This window comes from Eublepharis macularius, chromosome 11, assembly GCF_028583425.1.
Source record: "Eublepharis macularius isolate TG4126 chromosome 11, MPM_Emac_v1.0, whole genome shotgun sequence".
NCBI classification, from domain to species: Eukaryota; Metazoa; Chordata; class Lepidosauria; order Squamata; family Eublepharidae; genus Eublepharis; species Eublepharis macularius.
The window spans coordinates 68,220,858-68,247,632 of NC_072800.1; the positions used below are offsets into that span (position 1 = coordinate 68,220,858).

At 43.5% G+C, this 26,775-nt stretch overlaps 1 protein-coding gene across 6 annotated transcripts in view; it reads left to right on the forward strand.

The window, feature by feature from the left end:
- The window catches only part of MLLT10 (MLLT10 histone lysine methyltransferase DOT1L cofactor), a 183,127-nt gene that overhangs the window by 96,469 nt on the left and 59,883 nt on the right, over positions 1-26,775 (forward strand). For all 6 annotated transcript variants that reach the window (XM_054991141.1, XM_054991136.1, XM_054991137.1 and 3 more), the window contains 2 exons: positions 10,009-10,264; positions 12,688-13,251. In XM_054991141.1, coding sequence (XP_054847116.1) covers positions 10,009-10,264; positions 12,688-13,251 — 820 coding nt within the window. The remainder of the gene's footprint in view (positions 1-10,008; positions 10,265-12,687; positions 13,252-26,775) is intronic.

Genomic DNA, 26,775 nt, shown 5'->3' on the forward strand with positions numbered 1-26,775 from the left:
GCAAGTGGGAAATCTCAGTAGTTAGACTGTTTCATTTTTTTCTTCTTAGAGACCTTGAATGTGTTTGGTGTGTGTTGTGAGGTGTTTGGTGTCCATGATATGATGTTCTATGATAAGAGGTAGGGCTGTGGTTCATGCTTTGCATGCAGGAGGTCTGGCATCTCCAGTTGAAAGGGTCGGGTGGTAGGTGATGGGAAAGACCTCTGCCTGAAACCGTGAAGAGACACTACTGGTCAATGGACAGTGCTGGCCTTGATAAATCAGTGGACTGATTCAGCAGAAGGCTGTTTCACTTTTTCAAAATGTGCTGTTACTAATTCATTGTCTTTGTAGATCACACTGGGCTTTGCATCTGCTCAGAGCTTCAGTACAGAAACGTAGCTTTTAAGTTCTTAAGCCCTCTCACCTCACAGATGCAGTTTAGGCTGCACATGTTTGAGGGTAGGGAGTTGCACCTTCTTGTATAGTTTCTTTTGTCCATCATAAAAGCATTAGGGAAAATCTCTCTGAGGGGTACTTTTTCTCTTAAAAGATTTAAATTATGATAAAATACAATAGGATATGCTTTGATATACAATCATTGTCATTTCCTCAATCTTTTCTTCTTGCCTCTTCAGTTTTTACCATTGTCCTTTCCAGTAGTCTTATAGTATTTCAGAACCATCTTCCTCTCTGATGGGTGCTTCTTCACAGTATTCTGCCTCACTGGTCCTCCTGTACAATACTGGAGATTGAACTGATCCTTTCCTTCCCAGGAACCCCCTTAGCTGATGGGCACCTCTCCAGATGTCCAATGTATCTGCTCCTTTTTGATACGATACCTAGAATTCTCCCCACTGAGGCCAATCCAGCTGCTCCAATCTTATGAACTACCACCAGTTTCACTATGTAAGATGTCAGTCCTATTTTTTAGGCATCTATGTAAGATGTCAGTGCTATTCTCTGTACTGATGTACTTTTTGGTATTCCTCCTCATTTTCCTAGATGCACCATTGTTGATCCCAGTATTGTACATTCAAACAAGATTCCTGCCATCAATTCAGAGCTATCTTAGCACTGCACCTTCCTTTATATTGGGATCTGTGGTACAGTAGGGATTGGATGCAATATTTCCTGCATAACACCAGTGCTCTGTGTATCCTCCAATATGTTGGGAATACCAATATCCATCCTGGGATACATGCTCAGTGCCTTCAGCTACAGTGTCTCAGATGCATCCACTACACTTCCATCAAAACTGACACTAAAACTCTGATGGTGCATCTACTGATCCTACTAAATCTCACACTCTTCTCATGATAGAGAGATCCTGTTGGCTCAGCTGGCTCCTTCCCAACTACTTCACCTCTGTCCTAATGTGTCTCTTTAGTATTGTCTTCACATTCTAAAGTGGGAGATCCTGCCAAGTCTTTGGCTGCCTTACTCTGAAAAAGCTTTGGATCTTTTCTGGGGCTGTTGATGACTTTTTATACTCAAACTATGTCCTCTGTTGAAAACTTGAGGCTGTATGTACCAGGAGCAGTTGATTCATATGGCAACATTTTTAGGATTAGAGATAAATTACCATCTCCATAGACAGAAGTCCTAGTCTTTGGATAGGTAGATATAGTCTCTGAAAAACTTGTGGCATTGCTAATATTCCCAGCTCACTTCAAGCTGTCAAGAGTCATGGGGCAAACCAGCATCTGTCCCACTGACATTGAAAGGCTGTGAAAGCCTGTACTAGGTAGAGCATGTGGGGTTTGACTTTCTTTTTGCTCAACTTCGTCCAAATTCAGTTGAGGCTTTTCAGAGAAATGGAAGATAATTATTGAAGTCTGTTCTCATTGATAATGAAGTAGGGAAACTGAATGGCATGAGCAGAAAAGCTTATTCCTCAGCTGCAATGTCCATGAAGCTAGCCAACAACTTGAACTTGAACTTGTAAAATATTGGTATATTTTAACTGTAAGAATATATCCCTTGATACTGGACCAACTTCTAGAAATGAGACACATGACTGTGATATGTAGCCACTTCTATTTCTCTCATCTTTCTAAAGGAGACTCCAAGTTGCTTAAAAAATAGATAAAATACAGGGCATACTCTAAATCTCACATCCTCGTCTGGTCCTGGATTCATTGAGCTTGCTTGCGCAAGGCCAGAGGCTGCAAGCCATGAACTAAGAGCTAAAAGCTCTTTGACTCTTGGTCTTCATCTTGTGTCAAAAGGATTGTGCCTCTGGTGCTGCCCAGGATACAACCAGATCAACAGGAGTGAGAATAGAGGTCTTGCTTTTTGAAGAGATGGGTTGTTTAACAATGTGAGAGGTAGAAACTAGAAGTTGCAGAATATTAAGTCAGCCATATGCTCCACTGGTCTCACTTCAACTAGGTTTAAGACCCAAAAGCAGAAGCAATGGACTGGCTACTCACATCAAGGTAGTCTGTCTTGCTACTCTTCGGATCATTTTTCATCTCACAGGTCCTTTGCCATAGCATCATGTGAATCTTCCTGTTGGCATACCAAAACATCTAAAATTCCTAATGGAATTTTGATTCCAACACATTTTTAATTTGTTAAAACATTTATACTCCATGTTTCCACATGGTTCTAGTAGGCTTACAATAATGGTTAAAAACATTTACAAATTAAAACGAAGATAAAGTATCAGAACCCAAATCTCCCCCACTAAAATATGCCTGCCATTCACACCCCTTCAAAATCCCTGGCAAACAGGGAAGCATACAGCAACTCTGAAGATTTCCATAGAGGGGAGGGGGGGCTTCCCTCACCTCCTCAGGGATCTTTGGATTTCAGGGTCTTTATATTTAAGAATGTATCATCATTTAACAAACAACAGCATTAATTTTTGCCAACATTATTTACATTTAAGCATATTCTTGAAAATCTCTTAAAGTCTACCATATTCATAGGTATTATCATTCAATATATCTAATTCTCAGCATGTCCAAATCTACAAATACTCACATCCACGGATTGGGGCCATGAACAGATTAGACATTTTCCTGAAAACTTCATGGGGATCCCTCCCCAGGTTTACAGAAAAATCAGAAACCTAGAATGTGTATTAAATTACCCAAAGGAGGTTGGACCTTAGGGTTCAGACCATGGCATCTTCTGTTAAAAGCCTCGGATAGTAATTGATATGAAAGACCTCTACCTAAGACCTTGGAGAGCCATTGCCAGTCACGCTAAAAAAAGGCTACCTTAATAGACCAATGACCAGTATAAGGCAGCTTCATGTTGCAATGGTGATTGATCCTCTCTAAAAGAAGGACAGGGGACAGTTTTCTCTGTTGATACAGTTAGATCTTTCAGCAGCCTTTGACACAATTGATCAATCCATTCTTATCTGCTGGCATGAGAAGAATGGTAAAGTTGTGTGGGTAGTAGGGTAGTCAGACTGAGGAAAAGGGGGAGTAGTGGGGACCAATGTTGGAGGTAAGGGAGGAGAGGGGAAAAGATGGCTGTGGGAGCAAAGTATAAAGGAAGGTGACTGGATGTGTATGCCAGAGGAGAAAGGGACATGTGAGGGACTTTTCCCCATGAGCTGCTCATGGGTCCCCACTTGTCAATATAACTAATGCTATATTAGTCAGATCTGGAGCTGGAGGATTCCTCCATCCTGGACCCATTCCAGTCCGGCTTCCACCCAGGCTGCAGGTCAGAGACAGTGCTGATCACCCTCACAGACGAACTTCATAGGCACCTGGGGCAGGTCGGTGCTGCTGGTTCTGTTAGATCTTTCAGCAGTATTCGACACAGTAGATTATGACCTGCTGGCCCACTGCCTCACTGATGTGGGGATTCGAGGGACTGCCTTGCAGTAGCTTGTCTTTTTTCTCCAAGGTTGGGGACAGAGGATGGCAATTGGGGAGAGGTTATCCACACTCCAACCACTGATGTGTGGTGTCCCACAAGGGGCAATACTCTCCCCCTTGCTATTCAATCCTTACATGTACCCCCTCACCCAGTTGGTATGGGCTTTTGGACTGGGCTGTCACCAATGCACGGATGACACACAATTGTATCTACTGATGGATGGATGGCCTGCTTCAGCCCCGGATGCCTTGGTGAAAACTTTGGAAGCCGTGTCTGGATAGATGAAGCACAGCTGGCTGAAATTGAATCCGGTGAAGACGAAGTTTCTGCACTTGGACTGTGGGACGCCAGATTTGGGAATCCATCTCCTGGCCTTTGATGAGGCACCACTCGTGCTTGTCCCATCAGTCAGGAGACTCAGAGTGACACTGGACTCTTCCCCATTGATGGCAGTTGCCCAATCTGCATTTTTTCATCTTCGGCAGGCCAGGCAGCTTGCACCCTGTCTGTCTACCCATGACCTAATCACAGTGATCCATACAACGGTCACCTCCAGATTAGATTACTGTAACTCACTCTACGCAGGGCTTCCCTTGGGCCTGACCCAGAAATTCCTGTGGGTCCAGAATGCTACTACATGTGTCCTCCTGATGATGATACCACATGTCACTCTGATCTTGCAGCAGCTGCACTGGCTCCCTGTGTTCCAGATCAGGTTCAGGGTCTTGCTCTTAACTTTCAGAGCCCTAAGTGGACTGGGACCAACATATCTGAGGGACTGCCTCCCCCCATATATACCCCAGAGAGCGCTTAGATCAACAGGAAAACATCTATTGGTGGTCCCTGGCTCCATGAAGGTTCAGCTGGCCTCAACCAGGGCCAGAGCCTTTTCAGTCCTGGCCCAAACCTGGTGGAACTCTCTGCAAGAGGATACTTGGGGCCGCCAAGATCATATATCCTTTCAGCGGATCTGTAAGACAGAGATGTTCCTCTAGGTGTACAGCTGAGGCCAGTCTTAAGGTTTCTTATAATGCCTCCCTACCAGTCTCCTGTCAAAGGGTGCTATGTAAACACCTGCCCCCTCATTTGTGCAGTTACTGTGGCAACCTCAGTTTGTACCCTCTCTCCCGCACCTTGTTTACTTTCTGATTGGGAAAGCGTGGTAGGGGCTGCTGTCCTGGGATTCTTGATTGTATATAGATATTGATGACTGTGTTTTTAATGCTATCTACATGTCTGTTTTTGTATTATTGTGCAGCTGTAACCTACCCTGAGCCCACTTGTGGGGAGGGCGGACTATAAATCAAATAAAATAATACAAAAATAAATAATAATAATCTCTGGGACTTAAATCCAGAGATTGTATTAACCTACATTTACAAATGATCTTTTTACCTTGGAGCCATAAACAAATAAAGACAAATCTTTCTAGGAACCCAAGAAAGGTCCCAGGTTTGCAGAATAATCTGAAATCAATTTTTAAATTTTTTTTAAGTGGTTGAAGTCTCCCAAAAGAATAATAAAATGGTACCTATAACTTTAAGAAACAAATGCTTTCAGTGACTGTTGATAATACTGCCAGTAAAAGCAGGGGGGGGGAGAGGGAGGGCAAGCCCTTCCCAGGGATGTTTTGGCCTTTGAGTGAGGATCATTAGAGCCAGGACTTAGAACAGCCACTGATGACTTGGTACCACCAGACTTGCATAGGGTTGCCAGGTGTTAAATCCCTCCCCTCCCCCCGGCAGTCCATTTCTTTATTGGACTGTCCTGGGAAAACACATAACACACATAAGTGTCTGGTATTTTTGTGTGCAGGGATGGGGTGGCTGGCCCTTGGCATGCAGGAGCCGGTGGCAGCCCCAGCAGGCCTTCCTGCACTGCCTCTGCCTCCACCTCCTTCCCTCTGCTTCCAGGCAGCCCAGACTCCTAGGGGAGCAGCTTGTCTGCTCAGCCTCCTGCACTGCTGCCTTCGCCTCCCCCCTCCCCCCTGATTCTAGTCTGCCCAGCCTCCTGCACCCCGGGAATGTGCCAGCCTGCCCACCTACCCGGTGGCCTGTGCTCCAGCAATGTCGTCACTTCCACAAGTGATGTCCTCCTAGGGGGTTGGGCATACACACATGTTTTGCATGTGCATAAAGGAAAAAAATATGTGAGAGTCGGGCCCCCTCATCTGTTTTTGGGGGGGAGGGGGGCCATCTGGCAACTCCAGGCTTGTATGATTCACCCAGACCCAACTGGGCAGGTTGATTGGGTGGGAATGAATGAATGTAGGGAAAGGTGAGGATGTGCTGGTTGCCGGGAGGAGGAGGGGAAGGGGATATGGGAGAAAACGAGGTGCATTACACAAGTCCTTGTGGATTCCCTACCATACCACTGCTCCTCCTCCTGGTAGAGCTGCTGGTGGGGGAGGAGGGAAAGATGATGAGGGATAGCTTGGGTGGTGGGTGGGAAGGAGAGAAGGGAGCAGGAAAAGGGGAGAGACTATAAGTCCCCATAGTGGTTTTTTCAGTGCACACTTAAATCTGCTTTTTCCATTGGAAAAGTTAAAAAAAAGTCCCCCCCCCCCATTTTCCCCAAGGCCTTCATATTTCTAACTAGGCTGTGATATTTTTAAAGATAGTATCCTGTTTCTTTGGCTTGGTATTCATCTCATATGTTACAGCAAGAGCTTTAAAAATATAGAAAACCAATTGACATTAAGATTATCCCTTTCCCAATAGTAAGCATTTTAACAATGCCACTCTGATAGTTAAAAACAAGCTACCATTTTGTTCAAAACTTCCTTGGAATGCCTCTATAGAAAAGCATTTTCATCATGTAGGAACTATGTATACTGTACAGTGAGGTTAATCATAATTATAAATATGCTATGCTTCTTACTGCAGAAACCGCCCAACCCCTAGGAGGACATCACTTGTGGAAGTGACGACATTGCTGGAGCGCAGGCCACCGGGTGGGTGGGCAGGCTGGCACATTCCTGGGGTGCAGGAGGCTGGCCTGCGTGGGGTACTTAGAGAGCTGTATTTATTCCGAGGAACTCAGCATACCAGGCTATCATGGGAATGGAAAGCCTCTCAAACATTTCCTATCCCCATCTAGGCAGAGCACATGTGACATTGGGTAGTGGCTGGTGGTGAAATGGGGCTCTGTGCACCTATTGGGGAAGGGGAGTCTGTAAAAAGATTTTTCTGACATTCTACCTATATGAGCTCTTACTGAAGCTGCCCTCTCACACAGGAGGCAATTTCTGCCTCGATGGGTAAATTCCTTCTCTCAGACGAAGCTGCGGGTCGTGATGAACCTACAGTAAGGAGCAAATGTCAACATTTCTTTTGTTTTCATTTTCTTTTTTGCCTTGGATAAGCAGTCTCTTAGGCTCTACCCATAACAAAAGTATGGCTCCATATATTTAAGTATGTTTATACTACAAGATCTGATTGTCCTGTCTCTTAGACTTGCTGGGTGCCATGTTTCCTGGAGGAATGTACTGCTGAAGAATTATTTGTATTAACTGTTGATCTTTTATTCTGTAAACAAATAACGATTATTCTGTAAACAGTCCGTACTTGGGGTATTTAAAACCCTGCTATATTACTAGTCCTTACACATTTTTACCAGTGTGTCATGGGCTTATCAATATAAAGAAATAAACCCATATTCCTTTGAAGATCACTGTCTTTGTTTTTTTGATTTTTGTAAAGTCATTGGCTGTAAGAGGAATATGAATAAAACACGGAGTACTACAAAATAAAATCCTCATACAGAGTTTCATGACACTGTGTCCGTGATGGACTAGATAAGAAAATGTTACTTTTGTGCTAGGTGCATAACATTTTGATTTCAAGAATGATAGTTCAAATACCAGCATGATGTTAATGCATTTAACTTTGCAGTGTAACCGTGCAGTGTAAGAACAAACCTTAGCAAATATTTCAGTATGTAATAATGTCCACACATTCATCGCTTTTTTGAATTATAGCTTTAATACTAGTAAGTAAATGTCCTAAAATACTTAAGGGGTATATGTGTGAGTGTGTAGCATATTAGTTTTTGAATTACTTGTTTAAGCTAATTAAATGTTTGTGATTCTCTGAAATGCAGTTCTAGTATTCTTAAGACTAATTGTTCTAGTTTACCCATATATAGCATTTTACAAATGTCTTCCCTATTAGAGATGATTCCATATCTTCTTAATTTGTGCATGAAGTATTCCTAAAATGACTTAATAGGAAAAGCCTGCAGATTTCTGACAAATTATTTATTTTTTTTATTTTTTAATTTTATTTCAAATTTCTATTCCGCCCTCCCCGCGAGCGGGCTCAAGGCGGATAACAACATATTAAAATACAATTAAAAATTCATCTACAGTGTATTAATACACAGTGTATTAATACACATTTAAAACGGGATGGTGGACAGCCTTCAGAGGCTGTCCACCATTAATCAAATTAATAAGTAATTTATCTACAGAAATAATAAGGGTACAATTAGGCTTCTTGAGTGCTTGCTGGTGGCAGACATTCTCCTTGGTTTGCCCAGTTTCCCACTGATGCCTGGAGATCAGCAGGAGATGGTACCTCCCCCCAGTGACTGCCTCCCACTGGCAGGCAATCTGGGAAAGTACACACCAGCCACACTGCTGGTGGGGCACGATAATGTCATTTCCCAAAATGGCATCATCACCAGCCATGGGCATATTCCCACTCTTCAGTGGGGCCAATTTCGGCCCCAAACAGGCTGAATTTGCCTCATGCAAAGCACAGGAGCATGCCCATGGCCAGCATGATAACATCACTTCCCAGAAGTGACATCATCACGGAAGTGCTGTGAGCACTACCAGGAGGCACAAGGTGAGTGCCAGGTCTCCCCCCTTCCAGGAATGTATAGGGACCTGGCAACCCTAAGTACAATCCAGTTTAAGTAAATCACTGCTTAAATTCTTGCAGTTGAAGTCAGTGGGACTTAAGATGTTTTAGAGACACGTTATTATGTATGTGTATGTTTAAAAATAAGAACCCCTTTCTCCAGGATTCAATAGACTAGGTACCTTGTCAGTAACAGCCTGTGAAAGTCATGGCAGCATAGACGGGGTACGGGAAACATAGGTTTCCCGTACCCCAATTGAGCCACTCCACCACCTCAACTACTCCTATATAGGGCCTTCTAGATCCTGGCTCATATCTGCCAAGTTTATATGAAAAACCTGTATCTGTCTCTTGGTCCTCAGAGCTTAAGCATTACAGCTTTAAAGACTTCTGGGCTAAATCTTGCTGAAAAGCAGTTACAGCAGCCCTTGAAATTGTGGTGCATTGTGTTCATGAGGCTTTCCCATCTTCAGGAATATTTTCTGATCAAGCAGCAAACTGCTAGCAGAAGGGGAAAGCAAAGTTTGCTCTGCCAACTCCTTCTGTAAACTTTTCCATGAGATCCAGTCCATTTCTTAATAACTTTTCTTTTTAATGATAGAAGATCTCATAGTCTAGTTGTTTTAAGTATATATTTCAGTCACATATTTAATGCTTCATTTGATTATGCAATAAGGACTTCGTGTGTATACTTGTAAATATAAATGTGTAAAATAGTGATATAAACTGTTTTTACAATTTTCTTAATTAAATTATAGAGAATTAAAATATTTAAAATAGCATGTTTCTTTTAGATATCCAGAACATCTCTCACATGCTTGCAGATTCAAGGCTGTAGAACTCATTTGATAAATTAAGCCATTATATTATGTTACAAAAACATTCTTTTCAGCAGGGCCTAATATTTAAGAAAGTATATGACTGAGAGTGTTCTTATTTACTAAATATAAGATTTTGATTAAAAATAGGAATATGTCAGTGTATGCACTCCACTAATTACTGCCATCTAATGCTTGTAGAATTGACAGCTGGTATCTTGTTGACATATTACTAAATGTGTTCTCTCCTTTGTACTTCCCTATTTAAATTAATAGGGAAGTACAAAGAATAGAACACAGTTATTCTTTAAGTGTTTAATTATTTTAAGTGGGAATTTTAACATCTTATAAATATAGTATTGGTCTTGGCTTTTTGTTTTGTGATTTTATATTTTAGGACACTTAGTTGTTTATGAATTGTGTTATTTGGAGTACAGTTAATTATTTGTAGCCTAACTATCTTTTTTAACTTCCTTTTTCTTTGATTCAAAACTTGATAGACTTACACAAGCACTACCAACAATTCTATGACAGGCTCATTGAAGAGACTGGAGGATACCCCATCTCGCTTTACAAATGCAAATTTCCAGGAAGTTTCTGCACATACTTCAAGTGGGAAAGAAGTTTTAGAGGCCAGAGGTTCAGAGAGTAAAGGGAAGAAGTCAGCAAGTCATAATTCAGGTCAGAGGGGAAGAAAGCCTGGTGCTGGAAGGACTCCTGGAGCTCCGGTGTCAACAGCTTGTAGTTTTCAACAAGGTATTATTCAAGAATACTATATTACTTCCATGTTTACTTACAGTTCTCAGAGGTTAAAACCTTTTAAAATACTCTTCTTATTTCACACTTGGATGATGAAGTAGCTGCATCTTTTTGTTATTTATCAGAGAACCAACAGCTAGTGAACCAACAGGGAGGCAGATGCATATTTTCTCTAAAATAATTTTGGGGGAAGAAATTATTTGCAGGTACAGTTGTAGTGAGACAACTGGTTGTCCAGAAGAAGTTTGAGTTTAGTTCTAGTTTTCAGTGGTGTTTTCATATTTGTAAAATATGATTGTCTGAGAGTATGAATATGGTTCATTCTAGCAAAAGGCAAATGACTTTATTTCACATGATCTTGCCTGTTGTGGATTACATATATTATTATTTGTTGGCTTAATTTGAAATCTGCCCCAATACTTCTTTATTTCTGCTACTCTGCTTGTATCACATAAATCATGAATAATCTACAGTGTTAGGGTATTAAAATGTTGCATATTGATATTACATATCTAACATTTGTATTTCTTCAATCTTACATGAAATCCTGGTTCAGTCATCACATTTCAGTTTTTCAGATTATAGTTTGAATGTGGTGCTGGCATCTACATTCCTGCACCCCTTTTCTATATTTCTTAGAGCCATAGTTTGCTATGATGTCTGAATCTGCTAAACTTATCAGAACTACCTTCTAAAACACAGTTCAACAGTTTGGAAGTTAGCACTAACTGTAGAAACACTGAAATGAACGAGGTTGCCTGTATACAGGGGTGGAGGATGGCATCTGCATGCCCACAGCACATTTCAAATCCTCCACATCATGGTTTGGAGCATTGTCTAAACCGACTAAAAATATTAGCTCAACAGGTTCTGTACAGCGGAATAAAATCAGTGACTTTTGGTGTCTTGTGCAGTCCTAGCCTAAAGGATTTATTTTCTTTAATTTGCTGGCTATTAGTTTGTAATGTTTGATTACACATTCAGTAGCTTAATTGAATTGCTACTGGCTACTTGTTAAGCAGTGAATATATCTGTGTTGGTTACCCATGTACCTTTTTGGCTTTTAAAAGAGACTAAAGAAACACATGGGTGGACAATAGGCTTATCAAGGCTGTTTAACAAAGTCACGATGGCTAAATGAAACCCTCTCCAAGTAGAGACTATGGACTGCTTCCTCCCAGAGATGAGTTTCCTGCAGATCACTGCCTATAAACATTTATTTGTTTGTTTATGGACTTCAAGGATGCTAATAAATTTAAATATTAAAATACACAAAATAAAAATAAAATATCATGATGACAGCAACCAGCTGGAATGCAGGGAAATTTAAGTTTTCTGATTCCCTGGAGCCTCAACTTTAATGTCTCTGATTACATTCCTGGGAGTAGGCCGAGATTGCAGTATTTCAGAAGAATGGTATCTTTTTTCTCACTGATGCACCCTGGTTTCTCTTTCTACCACCTTCTCAGGAGAGAGAGTAGAATACCAGTGAGATGAGGTTGCTTGAAGTCACTTGTGCATTTATGTCAAGCTGTTACAAAAAGCTTGAAAGGGAGGGAAAAGTCTGGTGGAACATTTGACTTGGGAACCTGACTCTGTCTATGTACCAACAGTTATTCTGTCATCATGGGGAAGGTCCTTTTTCTTTTACCAATGTTCCTCTGTGTGGCTATTAACCTCGCAAATAAAAGTGCTTATTAGTGAATGGAATTTGAGTATCTGACTCCACATACACCCCAAACTTCTCTTGTGATTTGGATGGTTTGATTCATAAATGTTGATATTCATATTGTTTGAAAAATATGAGGTATTTGAAAACTGGAATTGTATTGTAGAAAGATCTCTATTTGAAAATGTTTCAGTTCTTCCAAGAATACTTCATTCTTGAAGTAGTTTTACTGTGATTTCAATAAGCACACCCATTAGAAAAGAACTGTGGGAAATATTTTATTGAAAATGTTTTTGGAAAAATAAGCATTCTGTATGACTTTGGCTCCTTGTCTGAACTAACTACCTAGAAGCCACTTATTACTTTGTTCCTAATAATTATGCCATCTTGAAAGAGACCAGAGGATGAAGTTTGGGACACAGTGCCTGCTCGCACTTTCCCAGAGTGTTTCTAGCCAAATTGTTTCATAACTGTACTGCTCCAGGGCAATAGTGGTTGAGATTGTAATTGGATGTTTTTCATTGGCAGGCTGAATAGAATCGCAGAAGTAACAGCAAAATAGATTTTCTGAGCAATCTGTCATGAGGTATTGGTGTCAGTTAAAATTGTTGTAAGATCATATAAACATAAACTGTTCAAAATGCTGTTTATTGACACCAAAATTTGCATTTTGTAGCATTTGACTTTTTGCAACTGCACTAAAGAACTACAGTGTTTTATTTTGAGCAAACCCTTTCTTTTCTCTTCCTAGGCAGCTTTTTGGGAACTCCAAGCAGTATAAAGTCATCCTCTGGAAGTTCAGTTCAGTCTCCCCAGGACTACTTTACTGACTCGGATCTACGTAATGACAGCTATACTCATTCCCAGCAGACATTGTCAACCAAAGATATACATAAAGGAGAGACTGGAAGTCAGGAAGGGGGTGTGAATTGTTTTACTTCCTTAATTGGCCTCCCTTCAACCTCAGCTGTTGCCTCCCAATCGAATATTTTTGACAGCTCACCTGGAGAGTTGGGTAATTCAAGCCTTACATCAACAGGATACAAGCGTGTTCAATCTTCTGGGATAGATGATGAGACTGTAAAGGAAAAGAAACGGAAAGGAAATAAGCAGTGTAAACATGGGCCTGGCAGGCCCAAAGGAAATAAAAGTCAGGAGAGTATTTCTCATCTATCGGTTTGCTCTCCTTCCCCAACATCGTCTGTGGCATCTGCTGCTGGAAGTGTAACCAGTTCTAATCTACAGAAATCTCCAACGTTGCTCAGGAATGGAAGTCTACAAAGTCTTAGTGTTGGTTCTTCTCCTGTTGGTTCTGGTAGGCATTTGATTTATTTTAGAAAGTTCAGTTTTGTATATAGCTTCACTGTATAGCTTAATGATACTATTTTGAACTTTGCCAGCAAATTGAACATCAATTAAACTGAAAACAGAAAAATTAGAATAATTTTGCAAATAGCTTTAAAACGAAAGGATGATAAGCAGTTTTTTTCTGTCTTTGATTCAGCTAGTGCATTCTTTCCCTTCATCCCGGAGAGGGTGGGGAGGGACTTTTATTTACTGCAACCATTAGGCTAGTCAGAAAAGGAACGGAGACTTTCCACAGATGAATGCTGAATTGTATCTTTGGTTAAACCTAAATTTCAAGTCAGTCAAATTATGCAATTTTATACTAATTATACACACTGTGCATGTTTAAGCCATCATCTTGATCTGAGAATTATATGACTGCATTTATGACTACAGATGCTCAGCAAACCCAAGGGAACCCCAAGATTTCCAGAATTTTTTTTTAAAAGGAAAACATGAAGAGTAACCCTCAAAATGTTGACAGAGCAGAAACAAAAAACACAGTTGCATAATCCCAGAGGTGGTAGAAAGGGGAGTGGCTAGAAATGGGAAGGCAGAGGCAAGAAGAGCTCATAGAGCAGGTGGGGGAGCTGGAACCAATGGTAAGTAGGGGGAAGATGACAGCTGGTGGTGATTGGGGGAGGGGATTTCCCTTCCCCTGTGAGACCTTAAAGGCCCTCCTCTTGTTTATCCTAAATATTTAATAATGTCATGGAAGAACTTTTTAAATTTGTTATTATTGTGATGTTTTCAATGTTCATCTACGGTCTTCCTGTGCAGTCCCACATGGGACTGCGCACGCGCAGGCCTGCCGATCCGGATATTTCCAAGCTCAAAAATCACCACCAGGGGGTGCTCCCGTCTCCCACCGCGCAAGCGCGGTGATTTCCCGCCGAAAAAACGGCTCCCAAGAGGCGGAGCGTCCCCCACATACCCTCAGTTCCTTTTTCGCCACCGATCAAAAAGGTTCTTTCCAGCTCGTCGCGATGTCGGACACTGCCCTCTTCAAGAGATGTGAGTCATGCGATAGAAAGATGACTCGGTCTGATGGCCACGCTAACTGTTTGTACTGCCTGGGGGAAACCCATAATACACAGGCTTGCAAACACTGCCGAGCCTTCACCTCCAAGGCTAGGGCAGAGAGAGCGGGCCGGCTGCACGCTTCTCTTTGGAAGCGGGCGATGAAAGTCAACCACCCACCGAATGCGTCGGGTGATTCCGCTAGGCCCGGCCCAGGTTCAACGGCTTCGAGACCTGGCCCAGGTTCAACATCTTCGAGAACTTCGCGTTCCCGTCCCTCTCCCAGCCGCTCGGAACCGAAGCCTTCTGAACCTCCGACCATGTCGACCCGGAGCGCTTCGGAACCGGCAGCTTCTAGTCGGAGATCTTCGGACTCGAAGGCAAGTCGGAACCGTCAGCCCTCGGCTTCATCTGCGGCTTCGGCGGCTTAGACTCATAGAGCCTCAGAACCGGCATCGGATCGACACCGACCTTCCTTGGTTCCGAAGACAACTCCGATGTCTGCTCCGGTTGTTCCGTCATCGGATCTGAGACCCTCGGATCCATCCTCGACGTCGAGAACACTGGAACCGCCTATCGAGAAGAAGAAGCGCAAGCATTCTTCTAAACAGGACGTGGCTGTCTTAGAGAGCCTTATTGCGGCCCCTGCCGTCCCCCCTTCGGAACCAGCACAGGCCATCCCAGCTGAGGACCGACGTGCAGGTTCAACGGATCGCAGGTCGCCCAGAGGTTCCGTTCAATGATCAAGCCCAGTGGATGATGTTGTCATCTTAGACAAACCCCCCACTCCAGCAGGGAGCCCGAGATCGACTTCGAGAGAACCACGATCATCAGTTTCATCGGGCAGTTGCAGGGGTCGACCCCGAAGGCATAGTCCACGTTCCTGTTGAAGCTGTTCGCGGGAGGATCACCTCAGTAATGAACCGGCTGGGTCATATTATAGTGAGAGAGCCTCCCCTTTATCGGACCGACCTTATTGGGAGAGCCCCAGATCGCCCTCGTGGAGATCCTATGGGGACTATCGCAGAACACCTCTCCCTTCTGAAGTCGACTTCCCTAGATCTCGTCGGCGTTATAGTGAGTCACCTATCTCTGATTCTCCAGACAGAGATATTGGCCCTACAGATGAGGCTTCACCCACGGATGACTTCAGGGCTTACAACGACCTTTTACAACGCATGGCCAAGGCGCTGGACATTGAGATTTCTGCTACAGAGTCCAAGTTTACAGACAAAATTTTGCAACACATCTTTTCAGGCTCCACCCCAACAGTGGCTTTTCCCTTGATCAATGGGTTCGTGGACTTGTGGAAGGGCCTTCATTCGAAGCCGGCCTCTACCCCCGCTACCAACCGTAAGGTAGAGCATCTTTATTGTCTTAAAGATGATGCTCATCCTTTCCTCTCAACGCATCCACCACCATCATCTCTAGTTACTGAAGAGATGCAAACTAGACCAAGACAGAGTTCTATGTCTACGCCTGTCGATAAGGACGGTAGAAAGATTGATACGTTAGGAAGAAAATTCTACACTTCGGCTACCTTTGGAATCAAGGTGGCAAACTATGCAGCGATGATGGCAGCATACCAGTTATTACTCTGGAAGAAGGTGGCTGCTTTCGTGCCAAAGCTCCCGGAGGATCAGAGAATCTTCCTTCGAGTAATACAAGAGGAGGCGGTACGATTGTCTCGTCACCAAATAAATGCAAGCAGGAGCATGGCAGACACCTCTGCCTGGTCACTCCTATCGGTGGTAGTCTTACGTCGATATGCCTGGTTGAGGACAACGGCGCTTCCTCCTGAGACTAGGAACAAAGTCGAGGATCTCCCCTTTGAAGAGACTTTGCTATTTTCTGAGAAAACGGATGAGTTCCTTTCGAAGAAGAGGACTGACCGTTTGACCGCTCGTTCTTACGGAGTGCTGCACCAGACCCCTCAGCAGGCTTCTCGTCCGTATTATAGGCCTTTTCAATGAAATCGCCAGCAGAGATACCAGCCGTACTACGGGTATGCATACCAAGCCCGCAGAAATTATCAAAGTCCTCAGCCTTCCTTCTACCGGCGCCGGCAAACTCAGAGGGGTCGAGCCAGCTCACAACAACAGCAGGCTAAAGACCTACCCCAAGTGAATAAACAATTTTGACAGTTACAGGGCCCTGATCCCATTTTTGGGACCAGGCTGAGCACTTACAAAGATGCATGGCTCTCGATTTGTTCAGACAGTTGGGTTCTGTCTATAGTTGAAACAGGTTATAAAGTTGAATTTTTGAATTTACCTTCCTTGAGTCTCCCTGTGTTTACTTCTCAGACAGCTACACAAGAGGTGTTAACTGAGCTTTCTGCATTATTACTCAAAGGGGCAATTGAAGAAGTCCCTAGTACATCTCCCTGGTTAGGATTTTACTCTGCCCTTTTTATGGTTGAGAAAAAGGATGGAGGTCTGAGGCCTATCCTAGATCTTCGGAGGTTAAATAAATTGGTCCGAACTAGAAAATTCAAGATGGTGATGCTACAGACTGTTTTAACACTGTTACCTTTGAATTCATGGTTCGCTGTCCTTGACCTCAAGGACACTTACTTTCACATTTCAATGTTTTCAGGTCATAAAAAGTACCTCCGGTTCACTTGTGGTACCAGGGTTTTTCAATACAGGGTCTTGCGCTTCGGTTTGGCAACTGCACTGAGGGTATTTACAAAATGCATGGCAGTTGTAGTGGCCCATTTGAGGCTTCAGGGATGTTGCATTTTCCTGTATTTAGATGACTGGCTACTAGTGGGAAACTCCCCGGAAGAGGTCGACAGACAAGTCTCTCTCACCTTATCTTTATGTCTTCGGTTGGGTCTCTTTGTCAACCGAAAGAAATCAAAATTGACCCCAGTTAGGTCCCTCCAATTTATTGGAGTGGTATTGGATGGTGTTAGGAATGCGGGCTTCCTACCTGAGGAGAGGGCATCCAAGATTAGGTCCCTTATACGTAAATTGAAGAGGTGCTGTTACCAGCCGGCACGGTTCCTTCAGAGTTTGCTAGGATACATGGCATCCACAACGGCTGTGGTTTCCCTTTCCAGGCTTTTTATGAGAGACCTGCAGATGTGGTTTAATTCTGTTTATTCTCCTGAACGGGACTCCCAGAGCAGGAAATATTCATTCCCCAGAAAGGTTCTAACTTCACTAAATTGGTGGTTGAATGAATCCAACCTTCTGCAGGGTGTCGAGTTTGCTTATAAACAACCTCAAGTCACAATCACAACGGATGCCTCGCTTTTAGGTTGGGGTGCACATTGCGAGGGATTGTATGCCCATGGGGTATGGTCTGATCTAGAACGCAATGAACATATTCATCTGCTTGAATTGAGAGCGATCTTGCTCGCTTTAATTTCCTTTTCAGATACGGTACAGAACAAGTCTGTCCAGGTCTTGACGGACAATACGACAGCAATGTTTTACATGAACAAGCAGGGTGGCACAGCGTCCATGTCCCTATGTGCAGAGGCAACGAAACTTTGGACTTGGGCCATGGAGCACTCGGTGTGGCTCCAGGCAGTACACATACCGGGGGTGGAGAACTCTATGGCAGACCATCTGAGCAGATTGGACAGGGACTGTAAAGAAAAAATGTTTAAGAGTATAGGAAGCCCTTTTGAGAGCTAGGTTGGAGGCTTCCATGGCTGGAGAAATTCCCTCCCCCCTTTTGGAGAGGCTTTTCACTTTTGCTAGCAGTAAGTTATGTATGCTCTGTCCTTGAGTCAAGATAAGCTGTTCTTACTAGCTAATTGGTAATTAACTTCACACCTGTAGTTTGGGGTCGTGTGCCAAGAGCTGCAGACCTTCCACACGTCCCTTTGCGTACTTGTCAGGTGATGTGGTCAGGTTGGGAGCGGGTGTGGTTAGGCCTGCCTCACTTTGGTTCCAGCTTGAACCAATATAAACCGGCTGTTAACCAACATGGAGATGCTTATGTTGAGTGTCTACCTTAGACCTCTGCCTATGTTCTCTTGCTTTGTTTTTGGCTCTATTTGTTGAGAAGGACTGAAGCTCCATCTTTTGCCTTGCTGTTTTGTGGGACTTTTGCTTGCTACAATTGAGAAACCAACTTGCTTTGCCTCCTAAGAATTTACTGTGGTATGTAGAGCTTACTGCTGTAGGTTTTTGTTTGTTTGTACTCACTTTTTGTCTCGTGTGTGATAACCCTGCACCTGGAATTAATAAACCTTTATATTTTTATCTTGTGTGGGTTATTAAGACTCTGAAGCCTCACTGCTATAAAACCTTTGTTGAACTCACCCTATGTGTGCTTGAGATCCACCTACCAAACAACTATTCTTTTGGTTGTTGGGGGTTTTCCGGGCTGTATTGCCGTGGTCTTGGCATTGTAGTTCCTGACGTTTCGCCAGCAGCTGTGACAGCTGCTGGCGAAACGTCAGGAACTACAATGCCAAGACCACGGCAATACAGCCCGGAAAACCCCCAACAACCATCGTTCTCCGGCCGTGAAAGCCTTCGACAATACATCGAACACCTCTACGGGGAGGAAACATTCCAACACAGCTGCTGGCGAAACGTCAGGAACTACAATGCCAAGACCACGGCAATACAGCCCGGAAAACCCCCAACAACCATCGTTCTCCGGCCGTGAAAGCCTTCGACAATACAACTATTCTTTTGCTGTGAACTCTGCCTGTAAGTTTATCCTTGCAAGGTAGACTTTGCTTTGGCTAAATTCCCTAATAGGCTCTGGAGCTTTGCTCCCTAACTCCTTAGCCTAGGGATAGACTGGGGAGCTGGTGGCAGCTTACTTGGTTTGCTATTTGCAACAGGACCTTCCAGGCAGCCTGTGTCCCTTCCCTGAGCTGGGCTGGGCCCCAGGGGTCTGGAACTCCTTGACATGGTTGGCAGCGGTGTGGGTTTTGTCTAATTACTGACTTGCGGGTCAGAGTTGGACCTTTGAGACTCCAGAGTCAATTGCCTGCTTTGCATGTGCAGTGGTTATTCATGAGACTCGTGTGAGTGTTTGTTATTTTTGACTAGCGCAGTTAGGCATTTGAAAAATGGCTGCAGGAGGAAAAAGCCGTAACCCCTGTGTCAAGAATGAGGATGAAAGCTTTTTCACTATAGATGTTGTTGGAGAGCCAGACCAAGTTTTGTGGAAAAAGTACAGACCTCGTTTCCCTGTGCCAGACCGAACCTTGAGATCAGAGCGCCAGAGGAAAGATAAGAGATATTTGCCTGCTGTTCGTTCAAGAACACGATTCTTTGACCCTGAGGATGTATCTCCATGCAACTCTGAGAAAGAGCGAATGTGGAGCCGTATCAGCCCAAGAGGTGAATGGCATGTCGCTGGGAGTGTGCGTTGCAGAAACCTCAGAGGTAATGACCAGAGTGATGTTTGTGGAAGTGAGCTTGAATATGATACTTGGCAGCCCAGGAGACGGCGTAATGTGGAATTCTGGTCAGTGGAAAAGGAGGAAGACCAAAAAGCTGAAAGTCCTAGGAGTTGGACTAACAGAGACACTTCCTCAGTTGAGACCTTTCAAACTGTTGACTGTGTTGGAGAACCAGATGATTGGAGAGCAAACTGTCAGTCTATCCCTGTTGCAACTACTGAAGAGTCTATGCAGTTTGAGGAGCAACAGTGGCTAGACGAGCAGACAGATTTGTTTAGAGAAAATAGAGATCTGGAAACCTCCAAAGTAAAGGCAACTAGTGAAATCCTAGCTGACAGTACATTACTAACTGCCAGAACAGTGGACTGTATTTTGAAGGACATTAAAGCACTTGAAAAGAAAGTTGACTTTTTGTCACAGAGGATGTTGGAAGCTTCAAGAGCAGATAGCCAACGTGTTCCACCTGTTCATCCAAGAACATGTTTTGCTAAGAATGTGAACTTTGCTCTGCCTGATGATACTGTACAGCTGAAGAGCCGACAGCAGCATTCTGTTGGAGTCAAAAAAGAGGAAAGAGCTGTGAGTCCTAGGAGACGGACCGACAGAGACGCTTCCTCATTCCAGCATGCTAGACCTCGGGATTTATTGCCTTGGGAATTTGACAGGCGCTTATTCCCAGTTTACAGAGATGGCCAAGATGTTATTGCTTTCTTTTCTTTGTATGAGCAGACTTGTCAAGATTTGCGTGTTCCACCTCATTACTATATGTTGATTCTTCGTTCCCAAGTTACTGGAGCACTAGCTGACCTGTTGGGAAGTTTGCCACCTAGAGCCGTTGGGAACTATGAGGTATTTAAAACTTTGGCATTGCAGAGATTTGCCCTCTGCTCTGAAAGCTACAGAAGGGCGTTTAGGAGAGTGGAGTGCAATCAAGAGAACTATTATCTAACTGCTGCCAAACTCGCCCAGAATTTGGATCGCTGGCTTGCTGCAGAAGGAGTTAAAACTTTTGTGCAGCTGAAAGAACTTATTTTGAAAGAGCAGTTTTTTGAACTACTACCAGAAGATCTGGCTGCATTAGTGCAGGACCGAGACCTTGATACCTTAGAACAGGCAGCAGAGACTGCTCAAAGAATGAGACTCCACAGACAGGGAGAAAATTCTAAGCCGGCCAGTACTGACATTGTTTCCCCAGCTGAAGAGACGACCTCCCCCACTGTGGCTGAGAGACTGAGTAAAGAACCGAGACCTGTTGCTGAGTGTGAATTGTTGAAAGATAAAGAACAGAAAAAGATAAGTCCACCTGTTGTAAGAACTTTACAGACAACAAACACCGACCTCCAGACAGAGAACTGGAAAGGAGAAGCAGCTGTGCTTCAACCTGCTCAAGTTTTAGCTTTTGCTTTATCTGGAAATGTTGCTGCTATGGACTCAAAACCAACTAATTGGGCTCAAATGGAATGTGGGCCTAGAATATGTATGAATTCTATCAGAGTCTGTGGACTGTATGAGGTTCCTTTAAACCAACTTGACTCAGGTAAAGCCTTAAAAGCTAATTTTTGTCCTTGCCAGTGCAGAGAGAAAGATATTGCCAATGTGCCTGCAACTGAGTCAGTTTCTAAACAAACTGTTGCTATAGCAAATTGTCCTCCTGACTCAGCTAATTTGTCCGAGCTAAACGGCTTGAATTGCTCTAGCCGAAGTGTTGTTGCAGCTGTTAATTTGTCACCTTGCCATGCTGAACCATCTAAGTTACCTCATGGCGACTTTGTGAAGAAACATCTGGAGATGTTTGCCTTAAAGAATACTGGATCTGACCCTTCCTGGGTTGACTGTAAAGATGCAGAAAGCCAAGACAGCCTTGTGTCAGAGTCTACTTTGAAACATCAACTTTATGCTGTCTTAGAGAAACCTACTTTTGTTAGCCATCCTGAAAGAAAAGAGTGTAATACATTTGTTCCTCATCTTACCTGCCAGCATGTGACTGGAACTTGCAATGGGTTGCCTGTTTACATCAAATGCAATCCACCAAATGCAGTTTAAAGTTGTAACCTTTTTTTTCCCTTTCTGCAATTGTCTTTAATGTACCAGTTGCTGCCCTGTTTTGCTCACTGTAACTAATATTGTTCTTGAATCTCCTACAGGCTGTTTTAATTTCTTGAAGGCATATTTTATTGTTTGCAGGGGGTTTTTTTTGCCCATATGTGTCCTGTTATGTGCTTAGGGACACGGGTATTGTTGTAAATTGCACCCTCTAACATTTTTTCTTTTGTTTTTTGTTTAAATGAAATTTGGGACTCTACCCAGTAATTTCATTTGTCTAGGGGGAAGGTGTAAAGAAAAAATGTTTAAGAGTATAGGAAGCCCTTTTGAGAGCTAGGTTGGAGGCTTCCTTGGCTGGAGAAATTCCCTCCCCCCTTTTGGAGAGGCTTTTCACTTTTGCTAGCAGTAAGTTATGTATGCTCTGTCCTTGAGTCAAGATAAGCTGTTCTTACTAGCTAATTGGTAATTAACTTCACACCTGTAGTTTGGGGTCGTGTGCCAAGAGCTGCAGACCTTCCACACGTCCCTTTGCGTACTTGTCAGGTGATGTGGTCAGGTTGGGAGCGGGTGTGGTTAGGCCTGCCTCACTTTGGTTCCAGCTTGAACCAATATAAACCGGCTGTTAACCAACATGGAGAAGCTTATGTTGAGTGTCTACCTTAGACCTCTGCCTATGTTCTCTTGCTTTGTTTTTGGCTCTATTTGTTGAGAAGGACTGAAGCTCCATCTTTTGCCTTGCTGTTTTGTGGGACTTTTGCTTGCTACAATTGAGAAACCAACTTGCTTTGCCTCCTAAGAATTTACTGTGGTATGTAGAGCTTACTGCTGTAGGTTTTTGTTTGTTTGTACTCACTTTTTGTCTCGTGTGTGATAACCCTGCACCTGGAATTAATAAACCTTTATATTTTTATCTTGTGTGGGTTATTAAGACTCTGAAGCCTCACTGCTATAAAACCTTTGTTGAACTCACCCTATGTGTGCTTGAGATCCACCTACCAAACAACTATTCTTTTGCTGTGAACTCTGCCTGTAAGTTTATCCTTGCAAGGTAGACTTTGCTTTGGCTAAATTCCCTAATAGGCTCTGGAGCTTTGCTCCCTAACTCCTTAGCCTAGGGATAGACTGGGGAGCTGGTGGCAGCTTACTTGGTTTGCTATTTGCAACAGGACCTTCCAGGCAGCCTGTGTCCCTTCCCTGAGCTGGGCTGGGCCCCAGGGGTCTGGAACTCCTTGACAGGGACAACCACGAGTGGTCCCCGCAGGACAAATATCTTCTCACTGTTTTCTCTCAATGGGGAGTCCCGGAAGTAGATCTCTTCGCCTCGGAAGAGAATTGCAAAACCCAGGAGTATTGCTCCAGAGGAGGAGTAGGCCTAAGGTCTTGTGGGGACGCATTTCAACTTGGGTGGTCGGGTCACCTGATGTATGCGTTCCCCCCGTTCCCGCTGCTGACCAAGGTCATCAGCAAGATTCAGAGGGACAAGGCATCTGTCATACTAATAGCCCCATTTTGGCCGCGCCAGCCGTGGTTTCTGGAGCCTTTGGAGACTCCAGACTCAGTTGATCGAATTACTGGTGGTGCTGGACCTACTGACTTGGAGGGGAGTGTTGCACCACGATATCGAGAGGCTCAAGCTTACGGCCTGGCTGATCAAGCAGGACTCTCCTTTTCTGCTGGTGTAACTCATGTCTTAGAGAACGCTAGCCGTATTTCCACCAGACAGTCATATGTGTTTAAATGGGAGAAATTCTCCTTGTGGTGTCAGCAGAGGGGTTCACATCCTTTTCAGGCTTCTTTGCCGGAAATTTTAGAATTTTTGTGGGGGGTCAAACAGAGGGGCTTGGCAAATAGCTCGGTAAAGGTTTACTTAGCGGCTATATCGGCTTTTCACCCCGCCATTGATCAGAGGTCGTTTTTTTCTCACCCGGTAGCAAAAATGTTTCTGAAGGGACTGAATAACCTTTTCCCCCCAGTAAGAGCTATCGTCCCCCAGTGGTCTTTGCCTCTGGTTTTATCTCGGTTGATGGGAAAACCATTTGAACCGTTAGCCACATGTCCTTTTCGCTTTTTGTCTCAGAAGGTGGTCTTTCTGGTGGCTATCACTTCAGCAAGGAGGGTGGGGGAATTGGCAGCCTTATCTACCGAACCCCCTTATCTAAAGATCCATAAGGAGAAGGTTGTTTTGAGGACAAAGGTGGAATTTCTACCGAAGGTGGTATCAAAGTTTAATCTTTCCCAAGATATAACTTTGCCGGTTTTTTTCCCGGAACAGTCTACGGAGGCTGAAAGGGCATTGCATTCCTTGGATGTTTGCAGGGCACTCCTGTTTTATCTAGACAGGGTAAAACCATTTAGACATGACTCTAATTTGTTTGTGTGTTTCACTGGACCAAAAAAGGGTAAGAAGGCATCATCTCACACCATTTCTCATTGGGTGGTTCAGGCAATTTTGACCTGTTATTCTGCAGCGGACCTACCTTGCCCTCTAGATGTACGTGCTCATTCTACTAGAGCACAGGCGTCTTCTGCGGCCCTCCTGAGGGGGGTACCTCTCCATGATATATGCAGGGCAGCGACGTGGGCCTTGGCTGACACGTTTATAAAACACTATGCTTTAGATATCCTGGATAGGAAGGAATCTTTAGTGGGTACTGCAGTTTTGCAATCCATGTTCTTGTAAGGTTAATTTAAAAAAAGAAAAGAAAAGAAAATTGTGTATGTGTTTCTTCTGTAATGCCACCTCCCTGGCGTTAAGCTTTGTAATCTTCCCATGTGGGACTGCACAGGAAGACCGTAGATGAAAAACAGGTTTTTACTTACCATAACTGTTGTTCATCTAGGTCTTCCGTGCAGGCACACATGCCCTCCCTCCTTCCCCGCTGAGTCTCTTGGTATTTTTTTCCTTGTAGACGGCGGTGAAAGAGGAACTGAGAGTATGTGGGGGACGCTCCGCCTCTTGGGAGCCGTTTTTTCGGCGGGAAATGGCCGCGCTTGCGCGGTGGGAGGCGGGAGCGCCCCCTGGTGGTGATTTTGGAGCTTGGAAATATCCGGATCAGCAGGCCTGCGCGTGCGCAGTCCCATGTGTGCCTGCATGGAAGACCTAGATGAACAACAGTTATGGTAAGTAAAAACCTGTTTTACTTGAGTAATCTGTTGAAGAAAGCCATTCTAAATGAAAGCTGATCAAATAAGTTTTTGTTTATCAGCAGAAGTGCGAACAACTGTATTATCCATGTTAGTTTAAGGACTTTGCGTGAATTGCAAATTGAGTGAGGTGTTATAGTTGTCTTATGGGTACACTGGGATGCCATATAGTTAACCATGCTGACAGGAATTGTGATCATGGAGTAAAACACTGTCCATATCTTATTTGCCACAGGGTAATCCTAACTTAAGGTTAGTCTGTTACCTGTAAATTACATTCTGCTTGAAATTCCTGCATGTTTTGTACATACATCACAGATTTAAATTGGTTGATTCTTAAATAATCATTAAACCAAACTTTTCAGTTATTATGGTTGTTGTGGATTTTCCGGGCTGTATAGCCGTGGTCTTGGCTATACAAGACCACGGCTATACAGCCCGGAAAATCCACAACAACCGTCGTTCTCCAGCCGTGAAAGCCTTCAACAATATTTTCAGTTATTTATTTCTTGCAACGTAGTTTGTCTTATCTTAACGGCTCCCTCATTTTACAAAGACTACTGCTGACTTCTGCATGCACTCACGTGTAGTCTCATGCTGCTTGGAGAGTATGTGAATTAAATATCAGTGCAGTTGGCCTTGTCCCTGTCTCACTCCCCAGTAGTAAAGGATCACATTGGGAGAAGTAGCTCTCATGCCAGTGAGATTACAAGTGACATACACTTTTCATTTATTGCCAAGAGCCTGTCTTCAATTGTGCCATATTATGACTTGTCTAAGTTGTCTTTGGATATACAATGTTCTTGCTGATAGGTTTAGCTGCACCTGGCAGATGAAGTGAGCTTTGATCTGTTCAGTTTCTAGGGTTTTCAAGACAGTACTTATTTTAATTAAAACTGATTTTAAGAACTGCTGGAATTCTAACAAATGTTCAAATAGTAAAAGACTTTTTTGAGATTAGATAGAATCAAAACATTTGGTGTGTGTTATCTATGAGAAATTTGTGTGGTAGATGGTAAGACTTGTGTGATTTTCTTAAGTTACTTTCTGTCTTATGCTTTGATCTTTTATGGATGACACTGTTCCTGTTCTGTTATTTAATGACTTTTTGTGCCACCAAAAGTTCTCAAAGTGGTTTACAATGAAACAACAGCTATGAACACCATATAAAAATATGAACATCAGTATAATCACTAGAATCATTAAAATGCCAACCCCCACCCCTCAATAAAATGCCAGCATTCTCACACATCAATATAATCAAGCCAAGAGAGTAGATAGGGAAAACAACTCTCCCACCCCCACAAACTGACTACTGTAAGTTTTGAAAAAAAGAGCGATCTTTACCTGGCACCCAAAATACAGAAGGTGGTCAGGCAAATAGATGAAGGAAGGGGGATTATATAAATGGGAATGCCACCACAGAAAATGCATTATCTCAAGCAGCCACCTCTGAGGCAGAGACATTACAGAGCAGTCTTTGATGAAGACTTTATAATAGCCAGCAAGGTTTGTGTGGGATGAAGCAGTACTTTAGATATCTTGGTTCCAGATTGTTTAGGATACTAAAGGTAAAAACTAACACTTTAAACTGTGTCCAGAAATGAACTGATCCTTCAGAACTTGAAAGTATTCCAGGACAGACACTTAAGTCCGTGGTTAGCTCTGTCATCATCACCCAGCACCTCCGTTTCATCTAGTCTGAAATTTAGTTTGATCCTCATCTGTCCCAGTCCATTATTGCTGCCAAACATGTCAAATAAGACCCTCAGGTCAACTGTGTGTCACATCAGACAGTGCTAGACTGGATGGGATATGAGATGCTCCAGCTTTTGTTTTTAACTTGCTGAAAAGCAGCCATAGCAGGCTGGGATTCCAAGTGAAAGAACAGAGAGCAGAGCT